The 22,793-nt window shown below is 44.4% G+C and overlaps 2 protein-coding genes across 2 annotated transcripts in view; one reads left to right on the forward strand and one right to left on the reverse strand.

The window, feature by feature from the left end:
• On the reverse strand, positions 1 to 8,447 carry NDUFV3 (NADH:ubiquinone oxidoreductase subunit V3). Its single transcript, XM_063393121.1, has 4 exons — positions 8,292 to 8,447; positions 8,132 to 8,198; positions 3,928 to 4,863; positions 1 to 284 (listed from the first exon to the last, which is right to left on the reverse strand). Exons 1-4 carry the CDS (start codon positions 8,340 to 8,342, stop codon positions 124 to 126), a joined length of 1,215 nt encoding a protein of 404 aa, XP_063249191.1. The 5' UTR covers positions 8,343 to 8,447; the 3' UTR covers positions 1 to 123.
• The window catches only part of WDR4 (WD repeat domain 4), a 19,753-nt gene continuing 5,394 nt past the window's right edge, over positions 8,435 to 22,793 (forward strand). The window contains exons 1-8 of the mRNA XM_063393120.1: positions 8,435 to 8,592; positions 10,123 to 10,185; positions 10,903 to 11,049; positions 13,290 to 13,446; positions 14,001 to 14,113; positions 16,100 to 16,160; positions 17,163 to 17,261; positions 22,201 to 22,265. Coding sequence (XP_063249190.1) covers positions 8,471 to 8,592; positions 10,123 to 10,185; positions 10,903 to 11,049; positions 13,290 to 13,446; positions 14,001 to 14,113; positions 16,100 to 16,160; positions 17,163 to 17,261; positions 22,201 to 22,265 — 827 coding nt within the window. The 5' untranslated portion in view covers positions 8,435 to 8,470. The remainder of the gene's footprint in view (positions 8,593 to 10,122; positions 10,186 to 10,902; positions 11,050 to 13,289; positions 13,447 to 14,000; positions 14,114 to 16,099; positions 16,161 to 17,162; positions 17,262 to 22,200; positions 22,266 to 22,793) is intronic.

The raw sequence follows: 22,793 nt of genomic DNA on the forward strand, positions 1-22,793 counted from the left end.
AACTTTTCAAAAGCTCAAGTTATTATGCCTTTATTATTTATTATCTGATTTCAATTACACAGATGAAGCAGCAGTGCTAAACAGAACAATTCATCCTGCCTGGGTGTTTGTTGTGTGGTTCTCTCAGTGCCTTGGTGACGGTCTTCCAGAGGAAGGCTGAGGCTGCCTGTACTTGGCGAGGACGGCGACATAATCGTGAAAGGTGTAAGTGTGATACTCGTGGTGCTGCAGGTTCTTGTAGGTGGAATTGTCAAACTCCTCCGGAGCAGGCTGAGCTCTGGTCTCTGTGAAAACAAACAGGAACCGGTGACTCTGAGGATGCCACACCAGAGCACAATGGTTTTAAGCACTGAGTCAGCCCTCATAAACTGTCAGATCCCTCATCCAGTTAATATTTGAAAGTAAGAAAAGTCAGGAACTTTAACACAAGGAGAAATTCACCAAGTCCAGCTGGTGCCCTGTCTGGCCCTAAAGCTGCACCATTTTAAACTCAAACCACCACCTGATGCTGGGGGTGGACAGGGCAGAACATTCCATCTATCTCTACAAGACATATGTCTGCATTTCCTGGCTTTCTCAGAGTTCCCTGGGTTTTCATTCCAGCCAGAACAGTAGGTGACATTCTTAGCAAACCAGGAGGGGCAAAGGAGCAGTACAAATGATGTATCATCCTGTCAGGCCATGAGATACAGCTCTTAGAGATACTTTACAGATTGAATTTTTACCATGGGGACAAGTGATGGAATTAGCAAGATCTCCACCATTTTAATTCAAATGTGGTTATACCAAACACTAATCTATCAAGAGCTTTTGATGTAAATTGCTTTTCTTGTAAATATAATCTTCTAACCATTCTATTAGCTTGCCTTCAAAAAAAAAACAACCCAATAAAGTTTAGAACTCTGTACTTCCTGTTAAAACCAACATTAATTCTTATGCTTATAGAATATTAGGCAAATCTAGGCAGTATCATTTACATAAAAGGTTCCTGTTACAGGCTGATTTTACAACCAAGCAAATTGCAAGAAATAAAACTTTACTCCCAATATTAATTTATTGTTGTATACCCAGAGTTTTAACAATAGAAGACACACAGTGTAGTGAAAAGCTTTGTCATATAAATTTGTATGTGGAGGTGCAGGTTAGATTGTATGAAGCCCTTATTTTAACAGGTCCATCTCCCATAAAAACACAAGAACTTGAACACCAGGATTGCCCTTATGAATAATTACTGCAGGGTGCAGCTATCAGATTAAGAGAAATATCCACAGCATTTAGCAAAGCTTGCTTATAAAACTCAAGGTATAAGTCGTGGTTTCAGCAAAATATGGCAGGAAATATCCCTGTGCCTGCTGCTCAGTTCCTCCTGGCACTCCAGAGAGAAAAGGCAGATGATGCTCTTTGCTGCAAAGAGCCCCAAGAACAGGCAAGGGAAGGCAAGAGAACAGGCAAACCTGCAAGAGCCAGTTGTTCCAAATTCGGAGACAGATGTGCAGGAAGGAAAACAGATGGAGCCCCAGTTTTCCTGCCCAAATGCACTGCACTTGGCTTCTCCAAGGAAAAATTTATTCCTGAGCTCATCCTCCCCACAGTTCATGCTTCATCTCCGCTTTGTCTCTTAAGGAGCAAGCAGAGAACATCATGGGATGTTCCTCTGAAATGAATCACAGGCCTATTTCTGAGTTTCCAGCTACAGCTTTGCTCCTCACTCAGCAGCTTGAGTCAGCAGCTTTTGCTGACTGCTCTACAAAGGGCTGACATCACCTCAACATCCAGGTTTGCATTGAGAAAAATTCTTTTTACATCTTTTGTGTGGCTGCTGCAGAGTTTGAAGACAAAAGGGCACAGGGGCAGGACAGCAGTAGGAATTACAGGTGGTGCAGTCAGCTGTGAATGTTAAACAAGGAAAAGCAGTGGCTGTTCTCAAAGGAAGAGAGAACAAGATAGATCTGAAGACACCAGAAAAAAAATATTTGAAGATTTAGAACTGCACTGTGGATGAATGGTGAGAAAAGCATCATCTGTAGATAAAAGCAAAGAGCCCTTCCCAAGGTTTTTTTTATATTTCAAAGAAAGCTTGTGCTGTTGATTGCAAGAAGGAACAAGCAAATCAAAATACCACTTGCAAACAGAGCTGCATTTTGGTTTTTAAACTGCAGAATTATTTAAGTTCGAAAAGACCTCCAAGATTGAGTCCAACCTTTGGCTGATCACCACCTTGTCAACTGGATCACAGCACACAGTGCCACCTCCAGTCATCTGAGTTGCCATCAAGGAAGAAAGTAAGGAAATGGATGAAATCATGAGCCAGCTAACCCCTCAAACAGAAGACAGGCCTTTGACTCAGCACCATTTTCTGGAAGCAAACATACAAATGCAGTTATCTTGTCTCTTAACCTGGTCAGGCACTTCAGAGTCACAGAATGGCTGAGGTTGGAAGACACCTCTGTAGGTCAGCTGGTCCAACCCCAATGCTGAGGCAGGGTCAGCTACAGCAGGAGGCCCAGGGCCCCATCCAGACAGCGTTTGAGTGTCTCTAAGGATGGAGACCCCACGTCTCTGCAGTGCTCCACCACTCACAGGAAAAAAAGGGTTTAATGAAGCTCAGGCAAAACCCTGTGTTTCAGTTTGTACCCACTGCTTCTTGTCCCATCACTGTGTACCACTGAAAAGCCTCACCTCTGTCTTCTTTGCACCCTCCTTCTGTTATTTCCACACACTGAAGGTTCTGCCTGAACCTTCTCTTTCCTGGGCTGGACAGTCCCAGCTCTCCCAGCCTTTCTTCACAGGATTCACTCCAGCCCCTCCATCATTTCAGTGGCACTTTGGTCTCTGCCCAGCAGCCCCACATCTCCCTTGCCCTGGGAGCCCGAAACTGAACGCTGCAGACCCGGTGCACCTCAGCAGGGGAGGAGCTGCAGCTCCCTCAGCCTGCTCCTCCCACCTTACCCTCGGTGGCCTCTGGCAAGGGCACATCGCTGCCTCACCTTCAGTTTGCTGCTCCCTTGGCCCCCAGGGCCCTTCCTGAGGGATGACACCCAGGCAACCTTACAATTAATTATGCTGCTTTTACTTCCAAAATTAAATGCTTTAATTCAATGTGGCAACTAGAAGAGGGGTCTCAAGAATGGCAGATTTACACTGCCTGAAATGAAAGGCAGAATCTCGACAGATCAGGACAGAGAGACATCTGCTGCTGAGACACACAGTGAGATCAGCAGGACCATCAATTAAAGGATGGCAGTAAATAAGAAGGGTAGGTCAGATAGGGAAGCACAGATGAGGAGATGATTACACGATGCACGATGGTCTTTCCTGAAAACACACCAATGTCTCCTCCCCAGCTCCCTGCAAAACTGACTCACTACTTCCACACGAGCTGCTTGCAACCTTCCAGTCTCAGAATCAACTATGCCTGTTTCTGGCATTACACTATGATTTCTTGAAGTCTTCTGAAATCTGAAACACTGACAGATTAAAAAAAAAATCAAAACAAACTCCCAAAAAACTCAAACAAAACCACAAAAATGGCAGGGTTTCAGCAACAATGAGATGGCATCAAATTTGACTCATGAGAATGGCAGCTACCAAATCCTTCCAAGAAAAGAGAAAATGAGAACAAGTGTTGTCATATAAACCCCATGATTTTGCTCAGAGTGGAAACAATCTTGTTTCCATTTTATAAGTAACTGTTTTATGAAACTATAAATACAGAGAAACGAAACCGCTTCCTTTCACAGCATAGCTGGAGACTGAGTATTACTGACAGCTTATAACAATTAGCAATGATCAACAGTTTATCTTCCAGAAAGTCACTGCCACTCTGCCAGTTTCAGTACAAAGATCACAGAAGATGTGGAAACGCTTATGAAAAGTCAAACCCTAGCCCAGACGAATCAATACAGTTCAAACAATTTAAAGCTGTACCCTCTGTTGTGCTGCTTTCTCCAGCCTGGCCTCCTGCCTCCTGCATGGTCTCTTTCTTTGCTGTGGTGCCCATCACCAATGTTGTGCTTCCAGAAGTCTCTTCCACTTTAGGAGAAGTTGCTTCTTTTGCTTTCAGCTCCTGTGCCTCCTTCACTTCTTTCTTCTCTCCCCTGGATGCCAGACTTTGCTTTTTGTCTTCCTGAGTCCCTGCTGAGGCTTTCTGCTGAATAGCTGCTCTGCGGGTTCCAAGGGACTTCTCCTCCACAGGATCAGATTTACGAGAGAGATCGCTCAGGTCCAGACTTCTCACCACCCGTGGCTCTTTTGAAGTGGATTTTACTTTGAGGTCTCTTGCTTTGGATTTTGAAGTTTCCTGGCTGACTGATGTCTTAGAAAATTTGACCTGCTTTACAGGAGATATGTCAATTTCTGGTTTGCGTGGCAGCTTTTTAATTCCGTATTCTTTGAGGGGTTTCTGGGACAATGTCTCTTTTGCTACCATTGATGCCTTTACTGCTATGTTCTCAAAAAACATGGGATCTCGTCTGGGAAACTCAACCTTAGTTTTACTGGCAACTTCTGAATCCACATTTTCGTCCTCAGAGTCTGAGCTGGAATCTGACTCTGAGCTGGATGAAGATGAAGTCTGTTCATCAGCTAACTCCTTCCTCAGGCCTCCTCCTTTTGCAGGCGTGCTGAGGTTTTCCTCCTCATGCGAGGAAACAACTCCTCGCTGAGGAAACGCAACTTCAGTTTTCCTTGGCATGGACTTGCTCGTGTCTTCAGCAGGTTTTGCAGCTTCCTTGAGGCTGGTACTAGATGTGCTCTCCCCTTTGTCTGCAGACAGCAGGAGAGAGCTAGAAGACAACATTTTACGAAATTCAACTGGTGCCTTCATGGCAAGCAGCTTGGTGCTTCCCTGTCGTGCCACTACATCTAGGAAACGGCATAAAGAGGATTATCATCATTGTATCTGACATGGCTGTTACTGATCTTAGTCACACAGTTTTAACTTTCTGAGATTATCTGTTACAAAAATAAACTGAAGGTAATTATAATGCTAAATACAGGCATTGCAAAGCAGAAAGTTTTTAGACTTTCTAAGTTAGAGAAACTAGAGTTCTAGTAGCACGTAACAGTTTTTGCTGCTGCGATGCCAAAATTCAAGAGATAAACCCTTATGCTCCTTGCTTTGCCAGACCCCTCCAAGAGCTGCTTTTCCCTGTGCTTCACCTCTGCATCACTGAAAAGGTTTGCAGACACTTCCCTACCTCAGGTGAGCATTAGGATGGCCTGTTAGCCAAGCTCTTCAAACACTGCTGCTGCTGCAGAGACAACACTGCTCTGTGAACAAGGCAGCAAAGCAGAGACACAGTCAGGAGACAGCCACAGCTGCCTGCAGGAGTTATCCTGGGAGCAGAAGGGAGGGATGGCTCCCCAAAGGCAAAGCAGCAGAGCAGGAGACACCTGAGGCCATCCAGGAAAGGATTACTGTTCATGGGAGCTGCCAGCTCAGGTGTGTCCCCACAGTTCAACACTATTTCCCCAAGGCCTCATCTCCTGCAGTCCTCACTTCCTATTTCTGGTTTGAGACCTCTTTCTTACAGAAGTCTTAGAAGATCTCCTGATGCTTCATGATTGTTCCTGTCTATGTTCTCCCTCATGGATACCTGCATTAAGCTAAACTCTCCACACAAGGAACCAACAGTTGAAAGAGAAGGCAGTGATATTCAGGTCCTCTCAGGAATACACAATACCCCTTGGATGCTAATATCATCCTCAAGAGGCTGAGCAACAGCAAATACTGTTGTGGTTACAGAAAACAGGACATCAAGGAGCACTGGGAGCACATTAGGAAGATTCACCATGGCTGGAATTGGCTTTAGCAAAGCCAACTCCATTACGAGTTGCACCATTTCCAACCAGCAGCAAAATTCAACAGATTTCCAGCCTGTTATTTTTCTGCAGAGTTTGGAAATCCAGATCTACTTTAAATGCCCATAAACGAGATACAGCTTTCCCCTCACTGGTATTTTATGGTAATAGCTTGTATGATTCAAGGAGTTATTACTGTTAGTTCTGAACAGAAGCAAGTCTTTAGCAATGTCTAAACAAAAACACCACAGAAGAGACAAGAAAATGAAAGCAAAGTATTTAAGAAAGAAACACAGAGTTTTTATCACACCAAAATACAATGGAAAAAAGGTATCAATTTTACAGGTAGTATTTTGAATAACTTCAAGCACATACTTCTCTCTGCCAGATGGAAGGTGCAGGATGGGAAGGAAGGGCAGAGGGAGGCAGGAGGATGGGCAGCCACCTTTGGAAGAGCTCTGACTGCCTGCACAGCCTGGCCCAGCCAAGCAGCAGCCTGGAGAGGCCAACGCGTGAGGAGGCATCAATCAGGATGGAAGAGATCTTCAGAGAGGGAGAGAAGAGGCTAAACTAACACAAGAATGGCCAAAGGGAGGACAGACAAGGGAAAGCTGAGCAAAACCTGAAGGAGTATTAATGTGAAAACATCCTAAGAAATCAAGAAGGCAAGGAAAATTCAACTTGACCATTAGTTACTGGAGTAATACTTTAAATAGTTTAGTTTAGATAAGTGAAAAAGACAGACTATGATTAAAAGCTGAAACATCCAATACAACTAATACACTTTAATTAGGGTACTTCAAACTTTGCACCAGCTAATCTGTACCAGCATCACTTTGCCAAAAGAACAAAACACATCCAAATCAGTCACAAAAATATCATTGCCAGATGTGTTCCTCCTGATGCCTGGAACATCAGCATCATTCCCAGCATGTATTCAAAGCCTGTTCACACTCAGAGAGGGGACAGGCAGAAACTACAGGTTTATTTCCCACCCCTGACTCTGTATGTAAACAGGACCATTTTGTCAAAGAAAGGAGAATTAGCACATCCTGTTCCAGCCAGAGTCTGGCAAAGGCAGCATCCCATACATCTTAATTAACCCGAGTGTTTGCAGGGGAAGCTGCTGGCTGGGAGAGCTGGCCTAAGAGAGCTCCTGAACAAATCAGAGCTGCAGGACAGTGAATCCAAAAACCAGTGTTAAAGTGCATCTCAAATAGACTTAATGCAACAAATAAATCATAATAAAAAGCAATTTGCTGTTCAATCAATCTATGCAGTGAAGGCTTTCTTAATGGAACAGCCAGGCTTTTATTTGCTTTGGCATTTAAGAAGGTGGCAGAAGTCTGCCTTCAACTACTCTTTCAGTGATCTTTTCAACAGCAGTCAACAGGTCTGATCACTCCTACATATGGCTCTGTGGAGCTTTCCTGTTTCAGCACCTGGATCTCTAATTTGGGACAGGAAACCTCACTGAACCACTGAGCCTCCATTTATACAAACAAGGCATCAGCCTTTTAAATTGGTATTCCTGTTTTGACTTAGGTCAGGGGTAAGAGGGGTTCAAATGCTCCTCAATGCAGGATGCAGGGCAGCATCTAAGCCAAGGCTCAGGCTTGCAAATCTATGAGGCAAGGAGTATTATAACCAAATTTAACACAGCAGGGCCATGGCAGCTTCTTACACTGCTGCCTGGAGCTGCTATTTGGCATATTTGGATATTGGAAGTCCTTCTCTAGGTCCTTCTATTTTTTAACCCTGATAACACAAGTATTTCCAAGGACAAGGGTGAACATCTGAAGTTAATAACTAGATTTTGAACCTCGTTAAAAACATTTCCAGGGATGGGGCATCCACAGCTTCTCTGGGCAGCCTGTGCCAGGGCCTGCCCACCCTCACAGTAAATAATATTTTCCTGGTATCCAATCTAACCCTTCTTTCTTTCAGTTTGAAGCCAATCGCCCTCCCACACCTTAACCAGTCTGACACTGCCCCTTCCAGCCTGGCCTTGAATGTTAAGGTGAAGGTAAACAGGAAAGAAGCGAGAAGCTCAGAAATATAAAACGATATACGTGTATATATACATACATATATTCTTATATATATACGGCCTATAAATATATTCCACACAGCCAGACCTTTACTTTTACTTTTATTACTACAGGGTACATTTTATCAGAAACCCTCGTTTACACAGCGGTGACCTTTCAGTCCTTGTTTCTCCCAGCTTATGCAGCGCCTCTCCCGAGGCGTGACCCTTCCCCAGCTCCCCTCACCCGTTCCTTTTATTGACACCCCGACACCTCTCACAACCAAACCACCCTCTTACTCTGTGGCGGCGCCGTCCCGGTGCCCACCGGCTTCGTGCAAAGCCCCCGCGCCTCCAGCTGCAACACCTGCACAACATAACACGAGTTAGCAGAACGGGAGGATATTCCGACAGCTGAGGGGGTGTGGGGGCAGGAAATCGCCGCGAGGAGCTCCTTTACCTCGCGGCTCACCGCCCTCCCGCCGCCCCTCAGCGCCGCGGCCGCCGCCATCTTGCCCGCAGCCCTCACGGCGCCCCCGCGGCCTCACGGCGGGCGGGGCCGGCGCGCGGTGACGTCACTGCGGGGTGACGTCATTGCGGGGCGCGGTGACGCAGGCGCGCACGTGGCGGCGCGGGCGCATGGCGGGCGGCGATGGCGGCGGGCGCAGCCCCGGGGCCCGCCCGGCGCTGGCGCTGCGCGGGGCCGCGGCCGTGGCGAGCGGCGGGGGGCGGCTGCTGGCGGCGGGGCTCGGCCACGGCGGGTCAGTGCGGGGCGGGCGGGCCCGGGGCGCGGCGGGGCCTGGCGGGCCCGAGCGGCGGAGGCCGCCCGGTGCCTCCTGAGGGGGCTGGCAGGGGCCCGTGTGTGGCCCCGCTGGCAGCGCGGGGAGGTGGTGGGGCACTGAGGGAGCCCGGCTGCGGTTCGCGCCTTTCCGTGCTCCTTGTCAGCGTTTTCTGTTACAGAACATCACTTTTAAACTTTCTAGCCTCGGCTGTTTTCTGTCGGTTGTGCTCCCCCAGTTGGACTATATATAGGATAGAGAGTATATATATATATGTGTGTGTGTGTGTGTGTATATATATAAATATATATATATATATAATGTATACACATATTTATATACTCACATGTGTTACATATATAACATGTGCATATATGTATGTATACATAACTTACAGAAAATATGTGTATATATATAACATATGTGTCTCTACTTAACATATGTATAGCACATGTATTACATGTATATGCATAACGTTATATGTAAAACCATAAATGCGTAGAACGTGTACAATGTTATTTTATATATATACGTACATATCTAATAATGGTCTGGTTTATGTCTATAAGGAAGGTGCATATAAATAGCTCCAAGGTGGGTGCCCGGAGGATGGTGCCAGACTTATTTCTATTCCTGTTGCCCGGTGACAGGATGAGGAGCAATGGCCATAAAATAAAACACAAGAAGTGGCACCTGAACACAGGAATTCCTTTGTGTTGAGGGTGGCAGAGCTCTGGAACAGCTGCCCAGGGAGGGTGTGGAGTGTTCCTCTCTGGAGACGTTCCAGACCCACCTGGATGTGTTCCTGTGTCCCTGTTCCAGATGACCCTGCCTGGGCAGGGGTTTGGACTGGGGAATCTCCAGAGGTCTTTTCCAGCCCAAATGATTCTGAGGTTCTGTGTAGTACCTGAAGGGAGGGGTCAGAGGATGGGCCAGGCTCTGCTCGGTAGTGCCCAGCAATGGGGCAGAAACTGATGCTCAGAAGTTCCACCTGAGCATGAGGAAGAGCTTTTTCATTGTGCAGTAACTGAGCACTGGCTCAGATTGTCCATACAGGCTGTGGAGTGTCCCTCACTGGAGATATTCCAGATCCATCTGGACACAACCCTGTCCCTTGTGCTCTGGGGTGACCCTGCAAGAGCAGGGAGGTTGGACCAGATGACCCATGGTGGTCCCCTCCAGCCTGACCCTCCTGTGATTCTGTGACTGGGTAAATGCTCCTGACAGATCTGCTGAGGCTGACAGAAGTAACGTTTATGCAAAATACAGTGTTACTTCACCAGCAGAGGAGGATTTCCTTTTTGACATGTGCATACAGTCCAAAATTATAAATTTCTGCTGCCCCTGTCACACTTTGGGAGCCCACTTGGGCAGAGGTGGTTCCTCAAGGTGGGGGGCAGTTGTGTAAACAACTTTGAAATAGGAGCATCTTACAGAAGAGTTGCCACTCTTTGTAGTTCAGCTCCTGGCTGTTCTGGTCCCAGTAATTTCAGGTTTGTTTTTGCCTTGCAGTGATGAGAGTCTCTTCGTGTACGATTGCAGCAGTGCGGAGAAGCAGCCCTTAGGAGAGAAAGGGTGAGAAAACTGCTCTTTTCCTGGAGGGTGCACCTCTGAGCTTGTGTGGCAGTGAAGGCAGAAGGAGAAAGCCACAGGATAACTCCTTGAGCAGGTGAAGGGTTGGTTTTGCTAACCCTGATGGATATATATGGATCTGGTTTTTGTTTCTGTTTCATCCCGAGTTTCATTCCACTGTGCACCTTTTTCTCTTTTTTTTTTTTTTTGAGAAACAGCAGTGGCAAAATCAAAACCAATTAATTCTCTCTCTTGTCAGTCAAGACATTTGTGGAAAAGTCCTGCATTTTTTGTTAGACATGTAAAATCAAAAAAACCCACAAAAGTTCTCCTCAAGATCTATTCTCTAAGTCATGGGAGTTCAAAACACACACACACACAAAAAGTATTTTTTTTAACTTAAATTCAACCACTGGCCATTGTTTTACTTGTAGCCAAACAGGAAACATTTATTATATTCCTCATAATTTATATCCAGATATGCCAGCACAAACTTTGTTTCTAAAAAGGTTTTGATACAGGTTTAGACCTTCTCTCAGTTTCCTTTGTCTTGGCTTATTTCTTTGCATTAATGTCCATGTTGGCTCAACATTTTAACCAGAAATAAAAGCATTTAAAGTTTTACTTTGTTCCTCACGCTCCTGGTGGTTTGGAAACAACCTTCTCAAGGAGTTTAGTATCTATCAGGTTGTGAACTGTTGGTCCCCTTCTCTCTATTAGGCAGGATGGAAAAGGGACAGATAGAGGAAGTGATGACATCCTGGCTTTTGCCTTCTCCCCATCAGGAGATTATTTTGCCCTGACAGATGACAACAAACGCTTGATTCTGTTCCGTACGAAGCCTTCCTGGGAATGTGTAAGTGTCAGGTAAGGAAGCTGTTATGGAGTTATGGCTGGTGGATTTAGGGTTCTAAAATGGGAGTATTTGGGCTATTGACATTTGTTGTCACTTAGATTCCTTTTGTTTTTCTTTTTTAAAATTCTCTTGTTAAAACAAATTTAATGTTTTTGGGAATTCAGAGTATTTGTTAAGAATTCATGTGTGGTTTTCCCCTCACAAAGAATGGGAGTGCAGATGTTTAATATCTCTGTCCAAGGAAGGATAATCTCTTTCCTTATTCCAAACCCAGTGTTTTTATCTTTTAAGAACTAAAACTTTACCCACACTGGGATTAGGCCTGTAAGAGTGATGCTGAGCAGTTCCATGAGTGCATTCTCTGTTCCTTCTGATTTTGAGGAGTTTGGGGGAGTTTGTGAACTTTCTAAAAAGTTATGATCTTTCCAAAAAGCACATCTTTAGAGATGCTGCAGCTGCTTTTCTTCAGCACATTCCTCTTGAGGAAACAGCCTGTAGCTGTCCACCAGAGGTCCTCCAGTTCCAAGTTTTCTGCTGCTGCTTGTGACAACTCTCTGTAGAAAAACCATGACTTTGAAGGGCTTCCTGAGAAAGTACCTGAGCATGTGACATCCCTGCTTCTATTGGTCTCTCACAAATGTGAGACCCTGGTTGCAAAAAAGCCAAGTGGCTGTAGCTTGGCTCTGTGTGTAGGATTCAGGACCAGTGGGGTTAAACAATGTTCTAGTGAGAGGTGATGGTGGCACAAAGCTGTGCCAGGGCTCATTTAGGTTGGATATTAGGAAAAGGTTTTTCACCCAGAGTGCTTGGAACAGCTCTGGAACAGCTCCCCAGGGAAGTGGTCACAGCACCAAGGCTTACACAGCTCAAGAAGGGTTTGGACAACACCCTCAGGCACAGGGTGGGATTGTTGGGGTGTCCTTTGCAGGGCCAGGAGTTGGAGTCCATGATCCTTGTGGGTCCCATCCAACTCAGGATGACAAAACCAAATCTGTTCATTCTGTGTCCTGGCTTCCCTGCTGCCCTGCCTTGTGTGTCTTACCTGTAACGTGCCACTGGGTAATTGTTTGGTGTTTTAGTTTCTGCTGGAAGTTTAACTAGGACCACAGCTGGATTTTTTTGGAATGTCATTACTTCATATCAGGAAAACTGGGAATACAGGCAAAAGGCTTTCTGCATGGATAACAATGCCAAACTTCGAGCTATGTAACTTGTGTTGGTGTTTTGTGGCAAGCTGTATAAAGGTCTCACACAGTGCTGGCCTTTGTAGTCAGCTTGTGTCAGACAAAGATTTTTGAATCTTTGTGCTCGAGATCACAAGTGGTACAATGAACTTGGAACAACACTTTCTGGTTGGGAAAGTAACCTTTTCTGGAACTGTGTTGTCTGTGTTCCTGTTGTTGTGGTGTTGCTTTAAACAGCCACAAAAAGTCCACTAAAAAGCCACTAAAAAGATTTCTCTCTTCCTACCTGAAGCATAGTGTATTGTCCTCTTGCCTCCACATGGCCACTGAATTTCAGAGCAGGTGAACATAAATATCCATTTCCTCTGATCCCTGGTGCCCACAGTCCTGTGCTAACACAGGATGTGTTTGCTGGCATCTCTGGTTCTTATGTTTATCTGAGTAGTTGTAAAAAACCTGCTGCACTGGCAGCTGGAACTATGAGATAATGGTAGATGAGGGAGACTCAGAGTTCAGGTTCAGAGCTTTGTCTGGACAAGGAACATGGAACCTCTGGCTCTGTGACTTGGGATATGAGGAGAAAAGAGTTCCAAGGCTCTCCATGAAGCCTTTACAGCACAGTGGCAGCTGGAGGAATAGTTCCTACACAGTTTTTAAAAGTGATGTTGCAAAGGACTCCTAATAGGACAAATCCTGCCTTGTCTTTTCTATGAGTTTAACTCCTGTTTTTATGATGTAGAGTGCAAGGAAGTCTACCAGCCTTCATTAGAGCCCTGGCATGCTGCCTGGGTGAGGTGCTCAGTTGAGAAAATACCAAAGCAAAATGCAGTCATGCAGCTTTTAATGGTCCCCTGTTCCTCTCCCCACCCCAGGTGTTTGCTATTACATAGTTCACTCATTTACTAGGCTCAAAAGTGCTATTTCAGCCCCATAATATTACTTTCATCACTCCCATTTCAATAATGTTGCATCTGAGAACCTTTTGCCCAGCCTCTTGGTCTGTTTAACTTCCAGACTTGCTGAAGCTGCCATGCAGAGCTGTTCAAGCTGTGCCATTTGTCTTTCAGGTTTGTGAACAGGAGATGCACATCCCTGGTTATCACATCTGCAGAGGATAAGATTTTTGTTGCAGATAAGTCTGGTGATGTCTATTCTTACTCAATAACAGAACCTCAAGCAGATGGAAAACTTGAGCTGGGTCATGTGTCTCTGCTGCTGGATGTGGTAAGTGTCTGCCTCTGTATTTACAAACCTGCATTCCTGCTTGTGCTTGGGTCTCTCATTGTTGCTCTTGTCCCAGATTTGTGGTTTGCTTTCTTTTTTCTTTTTTTTTGTTTAATTATATAAATGAAATATAGTCCAGATTTCTTCCTACTGAGTTTGTGTTGGCAGAGTTTGGTAAGGAAACAAGTTTATGAGTTGAAAAAGTCTTCATGTTACAGTCACAGGAATCTTGGTGACAGAGTGTCTATGGCAGTTCATCCACTCTGCCATGTCAGCTGGGCTCTTCAGTGTGATAAGTTTCTTTTTAAGATGCAAGAGTTCTTCCAGCTGTACTGTTGGGTCTCAGTGGCTTTCACTGGACCTGGAAGTCAGTGTTGCTTCTCTTAGTGAGTGAGAAAGTTACTGTCACAAAGATTTACCCTTCCATTGTTGGTGGAAAAGAGTGGCTTATTGCTTGTACCTGCCTTTTGGGGTGAGGAGATACTTTTTTCCTTAGGTAAGAAAAATTTCAAGCCTTGAACTGCCAGGCACTAAAGCTCTCCCTTTCCCCACAGGCCCTGAGTCCTGATGACCGCTATATCCTAACTGCAGACAGAGATGAGAAGATCAGAGTCAGCCTGACAAAGGCTCCCTACAGCATTGTGTCCTACTGCATGGGACACAGAGAGTGAGTGCCCTGTGTGCCAGAGCCATTGTGGGCAGCCACTGCCTGCACAGCCACCTTCATCCACTCTCAGAGGCTGAAATCTTCTCCTCAAATCACATTAAACAACACCTTGGTCTGTGATAGACTCATGGAATGGCCTGGGTGGAAAGAGATCTTTAAAAGGCATCCAATCCAACCCCTCTGCCATGAGCAGGGACATCTTCAACAAGATCAGGTTGCTCAGAGCCCTGTCCAAGCTGGCTTTGAATCTTTCCAGGGACTGGGCTCTACCACATCTCTGGACAACCTGTGTTTAACCAACCTCATTGTAAAAAAAATTCTTCCTTACATCTGGTCTGAGTCTCTGCAGTGAGTTTAAAGCCATTATCCCTCCTCCTACTGCAACAGGTCTTTCTGAAAAAGTCTGTCCCCATCTCTTTTGTAAACCCCTTTAGGAACTGGAAGGCTGCAGTAAGGTTTGCCCAGAGCCCTCTCTTCTCCGGGCTGAGCAACCCCCAATTCTCTCAGCCTTTCCTCACAGCAGAGTGCTCCTGCCCTCTGCTTGTTTTTGTGGCCTCCTCTGGACCTGCTCCAACAGCTCCACGTCCTTCTTGTACCCAGGACTCCAGAGCTGGACACAGCCTCCCCTGGGACCTCACCAGAGCAGAGGAGCAGAGTCATCTCCCTCCACGTGCTGGTCACAAGAGGCTCCAGAAATTGTTAGCTCAGGATGGAGCCTGTCTTAGTCTTAGAAAGGGAAGTCTTAGGAACTGTTTTTTGAGGTTTGAACATATCCTAATGAAGTTAAAGTCACCTCAATGCAGAACTCAGACTTGTAGGTTCTGTGGTGGTACAAAAACACCTGGCTGTGTCACCAGGATGGGTAGAGCATGCCTGCCTGGACAGACTGCAGTGTGCTGGAGACTGCACTGTGAAATACATTCAAGGGAGATGGGGAGAGTCTATAGAGCTTGGAGTGACAGGATAAAGGGGAATGGCTTTGAACTGACAGGAAGTAGGTCTAGATTAGATACTAGGAAAAAAATCCTTAAAGGTGGTGAGGCACTGGCACAGGTTGCCCAGGGAGGTTGTGGATGCCCCATCCCTGGAAGTGTCCAAGGTGTTTGCTAGTGGTTGCAGAGTGAAAAGCAGTGTAAATTGAAATATTTTTATAAGTTCAACATTTAAATTAGAAATTAATTAATTAATTTTGAAAGGATTACATAAAGCAATAATTGTCTAATTTTACCGTCCTGGATTTTCTTCTCTCCATGGGGCTCATGGTGATTCTTGCTGGATCTCTTGTGCCTGCATTGTCCTGGAAGTTTGTGTTACAGTGACCAAATCTCTGCCTGTTTTCAAAGGCAAGACAGCCCCATTCAGGTCATGTTCTGCTCAGGTCACTGTGTTTGAGATTGGTGAGTTCTGAGATAATAATGATCCCCAGAAGTTCAGGTCCTCATCACTCACCAAAGACAAAGCAGGATCACCAACTTCTGGAAAACAAAATTTCTGGCTGAATGTAGGCATTGGTAAACTGCCACATTAAAGTTCTGTAAAGAATTAAAATTCTACTTTTCAATGATCTCCCAACTGTGACACTCTGGAGGCTGAACCATCACTGTTGTGCTTCAGAGGATCTGTTGATTCATGTTTTTAATGTGCATCATGAACTGACAAAGGGAAACATGCAACCTGAGTAAATCTGTCTCCATTGGCATTTTTTGATCTAAATGACAATGTTCTCAGCTGGGAGGAAGTCAGTAGAAATCCCTGAGTGCAAATGGGGAAATGTAGTTCTTTATTAAGTGGAAGGTCAGCAGTTTGTGTAGTGCAGAGCTTCTAAGTACTGGTGACATTTTCTTTTTCCTCCTAATTAACTTGATGTGGAAAATCTGTTTGTTTATTGTAAAATTCTCTTTAAACATGCTGTTTTCTCTTACTCTGTGTGTTTAAAGACCAGGGTGTCAAACAAGAGAGTTCAACTTTTGACTGCTTTTCCTTTAGGTTTGTAAGCAAAATACTTGTAATACCCAACTGTCCTGACCTGCTGTTGTCAGCTTCTGGGGTATGTATTGCAATTTATTCAAAAAAGTGTTGTTTTTGTATGTTTGGGTTTTTTGTTACTATTTGTACTTGTGTTTTGGCCAAATTCCTCGGGATACTTGGAATAATCTCTCATGGTTTTACAGCATGGCCTCCTTCCTCCTCCTGCCCCTCTTTTCTAGGTTCTGTTCAGTGTTCAGCCTTTCTCTTGCTGGATCACTGTGCTTACAGTAAAAGGCATTTTTGACATGGTGAAATTACCATTAACTCTTGTTCTGGAGCACAGACTTTGTCTGTTTGGTTGAGAACTGTAGAAATTAATGTTCCCTCCCCAGCCCTTTTCCTGAACTGATGGCATCCTGCTGCCATGCCACACCTGTACAGAGATGGAGCTGGCCTAAAAGAAGGGACACAACATTCTTTGTCCCCCAGACTACCCAAACTGCACAGGAAGCAAATGATGTTTCCTGTGAAGATCACAGTAACTCCTGGCACTTGGTTTCAGCTGCTCTTCTTGCTTCTCTTGTTCTTGTCCCTCTAATTATTGAAGCAGCTCTTGTGCTAGTGCTGCATATGGCTGTATTTCACTTTGGCACATGCTCTTGGCTTTGTTTTTCCAGAGAGGCGTTTAGCCTCTCTTCAGGAGGTTGCTAAATCAAATGAGAATTTGGTTGATAACAAGAGCATGGGGCAGAGAAGGGCAGCCTGAAAGAATTGCCATTAAAATGCTGAGCACATGTGTGACCGTGCTATTGGAGACAGGCTTGAAATGCCCTCCTCCAGCTACCCAATTTCCACTTCAAAAGGAGAATTAAAATTAGCATGATTGAATAATTTAGAATGCAGGGGGAAATTATGTTAATTAAAATGCTTTATCTGCAATTTGAGGTCTTAACTAAGTGACTATTTAGCAGCTTCTGTGGGGAGCTTTTCAGGGAAACAGGGTTTAGCTGAAGGCCAGGAGTGGCCTCTCTTTGCGTGAGTGCTGGTAGTAATTGATTTGTGTCCACTTCCATCTGTCCAGGACTCCACTCTGAGACTTTGGGAGTATAAAAGTGGAGAAGAAGTGCACTGCTGTCAGCTGAGTGCCATCTGTGGGCCTCAGGCAACCAAACCAGACCAGGTATGCCCACGATGCTTTTGCTGTGCTCCTGATCCTTGGGACTGCCAAACGTGTTGGTTGCATTTTGTTAGAAGTGCTTCCCTTCTGTCACTGGGTTTAGAACTTAAACAACTGCTACAGTAGTCTGGGATTTTGGGAAGATAGTCCCTGAAATCCATTCCTGAGTTTTGTGTGAATTTCTGAAATGTGCCAAGCAGTGGTGGAAAGAAGCTGCTTTTATTTCTTCCCAAATTTAAGTTCTGCACGATGGACAAAGCCTTCACTTGAAAGTTTTTTTCCAAAACCACAGGTGTTGTAGTCTCCTAGGCAGAAAACATCCTGTGACACTGAGAAGATCTAAACATTCACCCATTTTTTTAAAAATGCTTACAATTTCAAGCGCTAAAGTTGCAATTTTCCTGAGCAAAAATAAGCTTTGTAATATTTTTAACCACTGACCTGCAGTTGTGCCCTGTGGAGCCAAAATGCTGGGCATCTTATTTTAGGTTTTCTTGCAGCTGGACAGTCTCCAAAATTTAAATATGTGAGTCCTACACAAAACCTGAACACCCCAGGAGCCCTCCTGAGCTTCCAGCCCGTGCAGTCTCACACACACAAGTTTGGGGTGTTGCTGTGATTTAAGATGCTCAGCTGATGTGAGCAGTCCTTCTGGTAGTGCTTGAAATCTAGTTTTGTGTTTTTCTTGTCATTTAATGTGGCATAAGACCAATTAGCAGTGAGACAGCACTGTCCTTGTCCCTGCTGCCTGCATGGAATTAAACCACCTACTCATCTGCTGGGTTATTTGAGTTCACCTCACCACCCATCCTGCTGCTGTGTGATTTTTCATATGAATCTCTAAAAACACTTCTTTCCCTGCAGACCACAGCTGCCTCCCAGTTGTCAGGTGACTGGGAAGCCGTGCATGGCTCTTGAGGCAAATCCACTGTGGAATCCACATCCAGGCACAAATTGAACTGAAAACTTCTGCCTTGCCTGCTTTGTGTTGTGGTTTTGGTAGGGAGCCACTTTCATCACAGCTTTCCCAATTAGATACTGGAAATCTTGGCTTTGGTCTTGAGTTCCTGTTAGCAGGAATTCAGGGTGATACCCATATGGACAATTTAACCTGCTCCTTGGATTTGAGAGTCTTCTGGAAAACACACACCTCTCACACACATTCACTCGATCTCTGCCTCATTTCAGCCTGATGCCAGTGCCTGAAATCTGTGAAAAAGCTGTCCTAGGGGTTTCTGACAAGTGAAAAAGGTACAAGGTTGGGTGACAAGCCCATCTCACTGGTATCCAGTGATACTCTGGGTGCAGCAGGATTTGAGCATTTGTTTTAGAGGGAATAATGGGTTTATTTTAAAACAGTTTGCCTTCTAGATTTGAAGGATCACTGAGGACAAGTAAGCAACTAACTGAAGTGGGGAATTCTGTGATTAATGTCAAAAATGCTGTTTGTTGCTTAGACTGGTTTAGCATTATTAAGATGGCTTGTGTGTAAACTAGCAGTACTTGATCTGACATTGAACCCTAATTCCACTGATTATAAACAGGTTAATAAAAAATATTAAACTGCATAATAAACCTTGAATGTAGCATTGGATAAACTAACAAATGTCAAAAAACTGCTGCAGGTAGGAACTGATCTAAGAAAAGCTCTCTAACTCTTTTAGAATGTTTTTAGATGTAGTTTAGTAATACTTATCTTGAGTTTAGTAATACTTATCTTGTCTCCTAATAAAATCCATTCCATGAGATATTCTTCATGCTGATGTAGCCTCAGGAGAAATTGGAGGTGCCCTTTGCTTGAGGAGTCTCCATTTAACTTCTTTACCTCGGTGTGAGTAAGCAAAGACAGAAGGGGAAAGCCCACAAACTGTGGGTTAATAAATAGAGCACAGCAATTAAGTAATAAACCTTATTCCTGCAGTGCTTGGCAGTTTTTCCATCCACTGCCACGTGTGGTGGTGCTGGAAGCCACCTGGTGAGCTGTGGCTTGAATCTCTGAACTCCTGGCTGCTGCTCTTTCTCACACAGGTGTTCTGCAGTGAAAAGGAGACCTGTGTTCTGCTGGGAATGCCAGAGGTGACATCTGGTGACAGTGTTTGGTCATGCTGTGCATGCAGGGATGTCACAGATCAATCCCACAACCCAGAGTGACATCTGTGGGCTGAATTTAAGGTCACAATCTCTTGAGTCAGCACTTTGCAGCTTGTAACAAGCAAAGTGTCTGCAGAGGACTCTGCAGCCAGGGATCAGATGGGGACATAAATGCTTTTCCTTTTTTTTTCCCTTTGTATTGTTACATTTCATTTTTACCATTGATAGCCAGTGTGAATGCACTGGAGCTTTAAACACAGCTTGAAGCTCAATGAGGATGGAATCATCAGTAATGGTGGGTCATGTGAGCACAAAAATGTGGGCTTATTTTGCTTGGCAGATGATGAATATGTGTCTGTTTGGGGAATGTAGGAGTGTTTGGAGCAGTGTAGCATTGGTTTCAGCTGATGGCTTGCAGATCCTCAGTTCATTTTCCCACTAGAATGGGAGTACTTCTCTTAATTCCATAGTGCTATATAAATATTTTCCTGCTTCAGAGCTTTCACCTCATCTGATCCTCTTGACAGCAGAAGTTTGTTTAAAGTCCAGAACATGAATTGCACAACTCTACCCCAATGCACCAGTACATTAATTTTTTTTATAGGGTCACTTCTTCTCACAGACAACATCAAAAGTTAATTTTAAGGTGTTGGCAGGCTGATAAGTGTCATATAAAGACTGACTTGAGTTCAGAGAGTATCAAGTGAACATCTGTTTATCACAGAATGTTCTTGTAGCCCTTCCTTAACTGATTTCATGGCCTTGTCCTTGACCATGATACTGCTGTGGATCTTTTATTCATTTTGCTGATTTTTAACTTACCCACACATGGAAAGAACTTGGAAAGAAGATGCATTTTCCTGTCTCTTTCCAGCTGTGAATAAAACTTGGTTTAAATCAAAACAGCCTCCTCCTCCCTCCTCCAGTAGGGTTGGGAGAGAGCTGCTGCCTAATTCAAGTTCACAGAACCCATTGTCTCTCTAACAAAGCACTTGGCTGTGTAGGTGGGCACTTCCCTGCATGTTTGTCAGGCAACAGGCAGAGAGGCAGAGCTTTGTTATTAAAAATAAATAGCACAGCTTTCAGCTTTTATATATATATATATCCATATATATGTCTTGGCTTGTTCCTTTAAGTGTCTGAAGAACCCACTCATGGCTTACAGTAAATAGGAGCTGTCAGTTCTCCTCCAAAGCTGTGGTGTGAGTGGCTCCATCCTGCAGAAACAGCATTTAGCCACGTCAGCTGCAGAGAACCTTTCTGCTTCAGCCCACTCATCCTACCTGGTGCTTGGAACCATCTTTTGTGTCTGTGTGAAACAGGGGTCCTGGCTCCCAGTGCTGAATGTGGACTAATAACTTCAGATTTCTGCAGAGTAGCAGGAGATCAGTCCCATCTGTTCCCAGGAGCTCTGAACCACATCAGTCCTCTTGATAATGTTTTTTATTAAATGCTCCTCTGCTGTCCAAACAGGTGGTTGAGATGAGTGTGCATGCTGTTCTTGCTTCCCTCTCTGAAATCATATCACACAATTTTTCTCATGTACTGGAGGAAAAAAAATGTTTTCAACTCTGTAATACCATGAATTAATTTTCTTTCCCACAGTTGGTTTATCTCTCAGTGGTTGCATCATGTGCTGTTGACAAAATAGTTAGCTTCTGGTGCTAAACTTGCTGACTTGAATTTTTGGAAGCTGTACAGCTTGTTTTGCTTTCCCACATGGATTGCAAAACTGTGAAACAAGCACCCTGACAATGCCTATACATCAGCTTGTAGCTGCAAGGGTAAAATCCTGTGCAAACTCCAAATTTACCCTAACTTAGTGAACCAGAGGTTCTGTGCAGTCACCAGTGTCCTGTTAGGAAAAGAGGTGGAGGTTAAAAACAAGAATACTTGAGGATACATCAGAATTCTGCCAGCAGAGAGTCAAAAAGATATATTTTCCCTACCCTAAAGGAAATAACTCTCTGCTTCTCTACTTGGAAGGTTTTAGTCATCAGCAGTGTTGTCACTGCTTATAAAATACACTTGAGAACCAGCCTTTTGCTGTTGCAGTTTTGCCATTCACATTACATAATAGATACTTTTGAAAAAGCACCCCAGGACATCATTTTGCAGTTTCTCTGCTCCTCCCAAGTTCTTCCCACTGCAGGAGCCTCAGATCAGTAGTTCAAGTAGAATGGTTTGTGCACCAAAGGTGCTGCTTCTCTCCCAGATAAAACTTCTAGATTAGGAGTGTGATGTGGGGTTTTTTGTTGTTCTGATGGTTTTGTTGGGTTTTTTTAATGAGGAAAGTGGCCTCAGGCAGGCCTTCCTTGTTGTTCAGAACACATTTTCTGTGGAGCAGGATGGCTTCACCCAGACTCAGGTTGAAACAGAGGCAGCACAGCAGGGATGTTAAGGATATTAGCTATGCATCACTATCTTTGTTTTTTAACAAACAGAACAGCAGCTAATAGCTTGTGTTTGTAATATTTGAGCTGCTGGAGTGAGACTCTGCCTGAGCAGGCTTAATATCAGTGTTTTTGCCATTAGCATTGCAGGAGACAATGTTTAAGGTGGTGTATTTTCCTTCATCTGTTGGTTTGTCTGCTAAGAGTAGTTTACCCAAACCTTTACATTTGATCTCTGGACAGTGTGAAAGGGAGAAGTATGGAAAACTTCACAAAACAGCAAACACTAGTACAAAAATAACCTTGAGTGCAGTTAGAATGTAATTAAGTTGCTCAACTTGCTGTAAATTAAGACATCTGCTAAATTTTAAAAGGCTCATAGTGAAATGGAATGTGAATTTTCTGCCCATAAATGGTCTTAACTTACAAGGATGCTTTTTTTTTTCTATTCCTGATAGAAATACACTGTGTCAAGAATAACCTACTGCTGCCAAGGTGGTTATGTTGCCATTCTGTGTGACAGGTAAGAATAGATGGAATAATGCCTAAAATCATGAGCAGCTTTCCCTGCTGGCTGCCCTAGCTTTCCCTGAGCCTGGAGTTCTTGGTGCTGTGGATCTCCAAATGTCCAGGATTGCCTGTGGCTTCCCAGGGAGCCTTTGTGTCCTGAGTGTAGAGGGGAGTGCAAGGCTTACCTGCCTTAGTTAATTTTTGTAGAGTTTGTGATGCCTTTCCCTCAGTGGAGGAAACACGAGGCTGGGATGTGCAAGAGGTGGGGGATGTTTTTATTTTGGCTGGTGCTCAGCTCTATATTCCTTCAAGTGCAGCCCTGTAGGCCAGTGTGTCACAATGCAACACTCTTCATAAAAGTACTTAGTAATCCTTATGAAATTCCCTTTACTACCCTTTCTTTTAAAGAGGAGGCAGCACTGACTGCTTTTTCTTTCACATAACACTTGAAAAGCTGTTTGACACTTTGGGTATTTACAGCTTCTGACTCAGATCATGTAAGCAAACAGCATTTGAAGTGCTCATCCTAACCACTTGGCTT

Source organism: Prinia subflava, chromosome 3, assembly GCF_021018805.1.
Source record: "Prinia subflava isolate CZ2003 ecotype Zambia chromosome 3, Cam_Psub_1.2, whole genome shotgun sequence".
Lineage (NCBI taxonomy): Eukaryota > Metazoa > Chordata > Aves > Passeriformes > Cisticolidae > Prinia > Prinia subflava.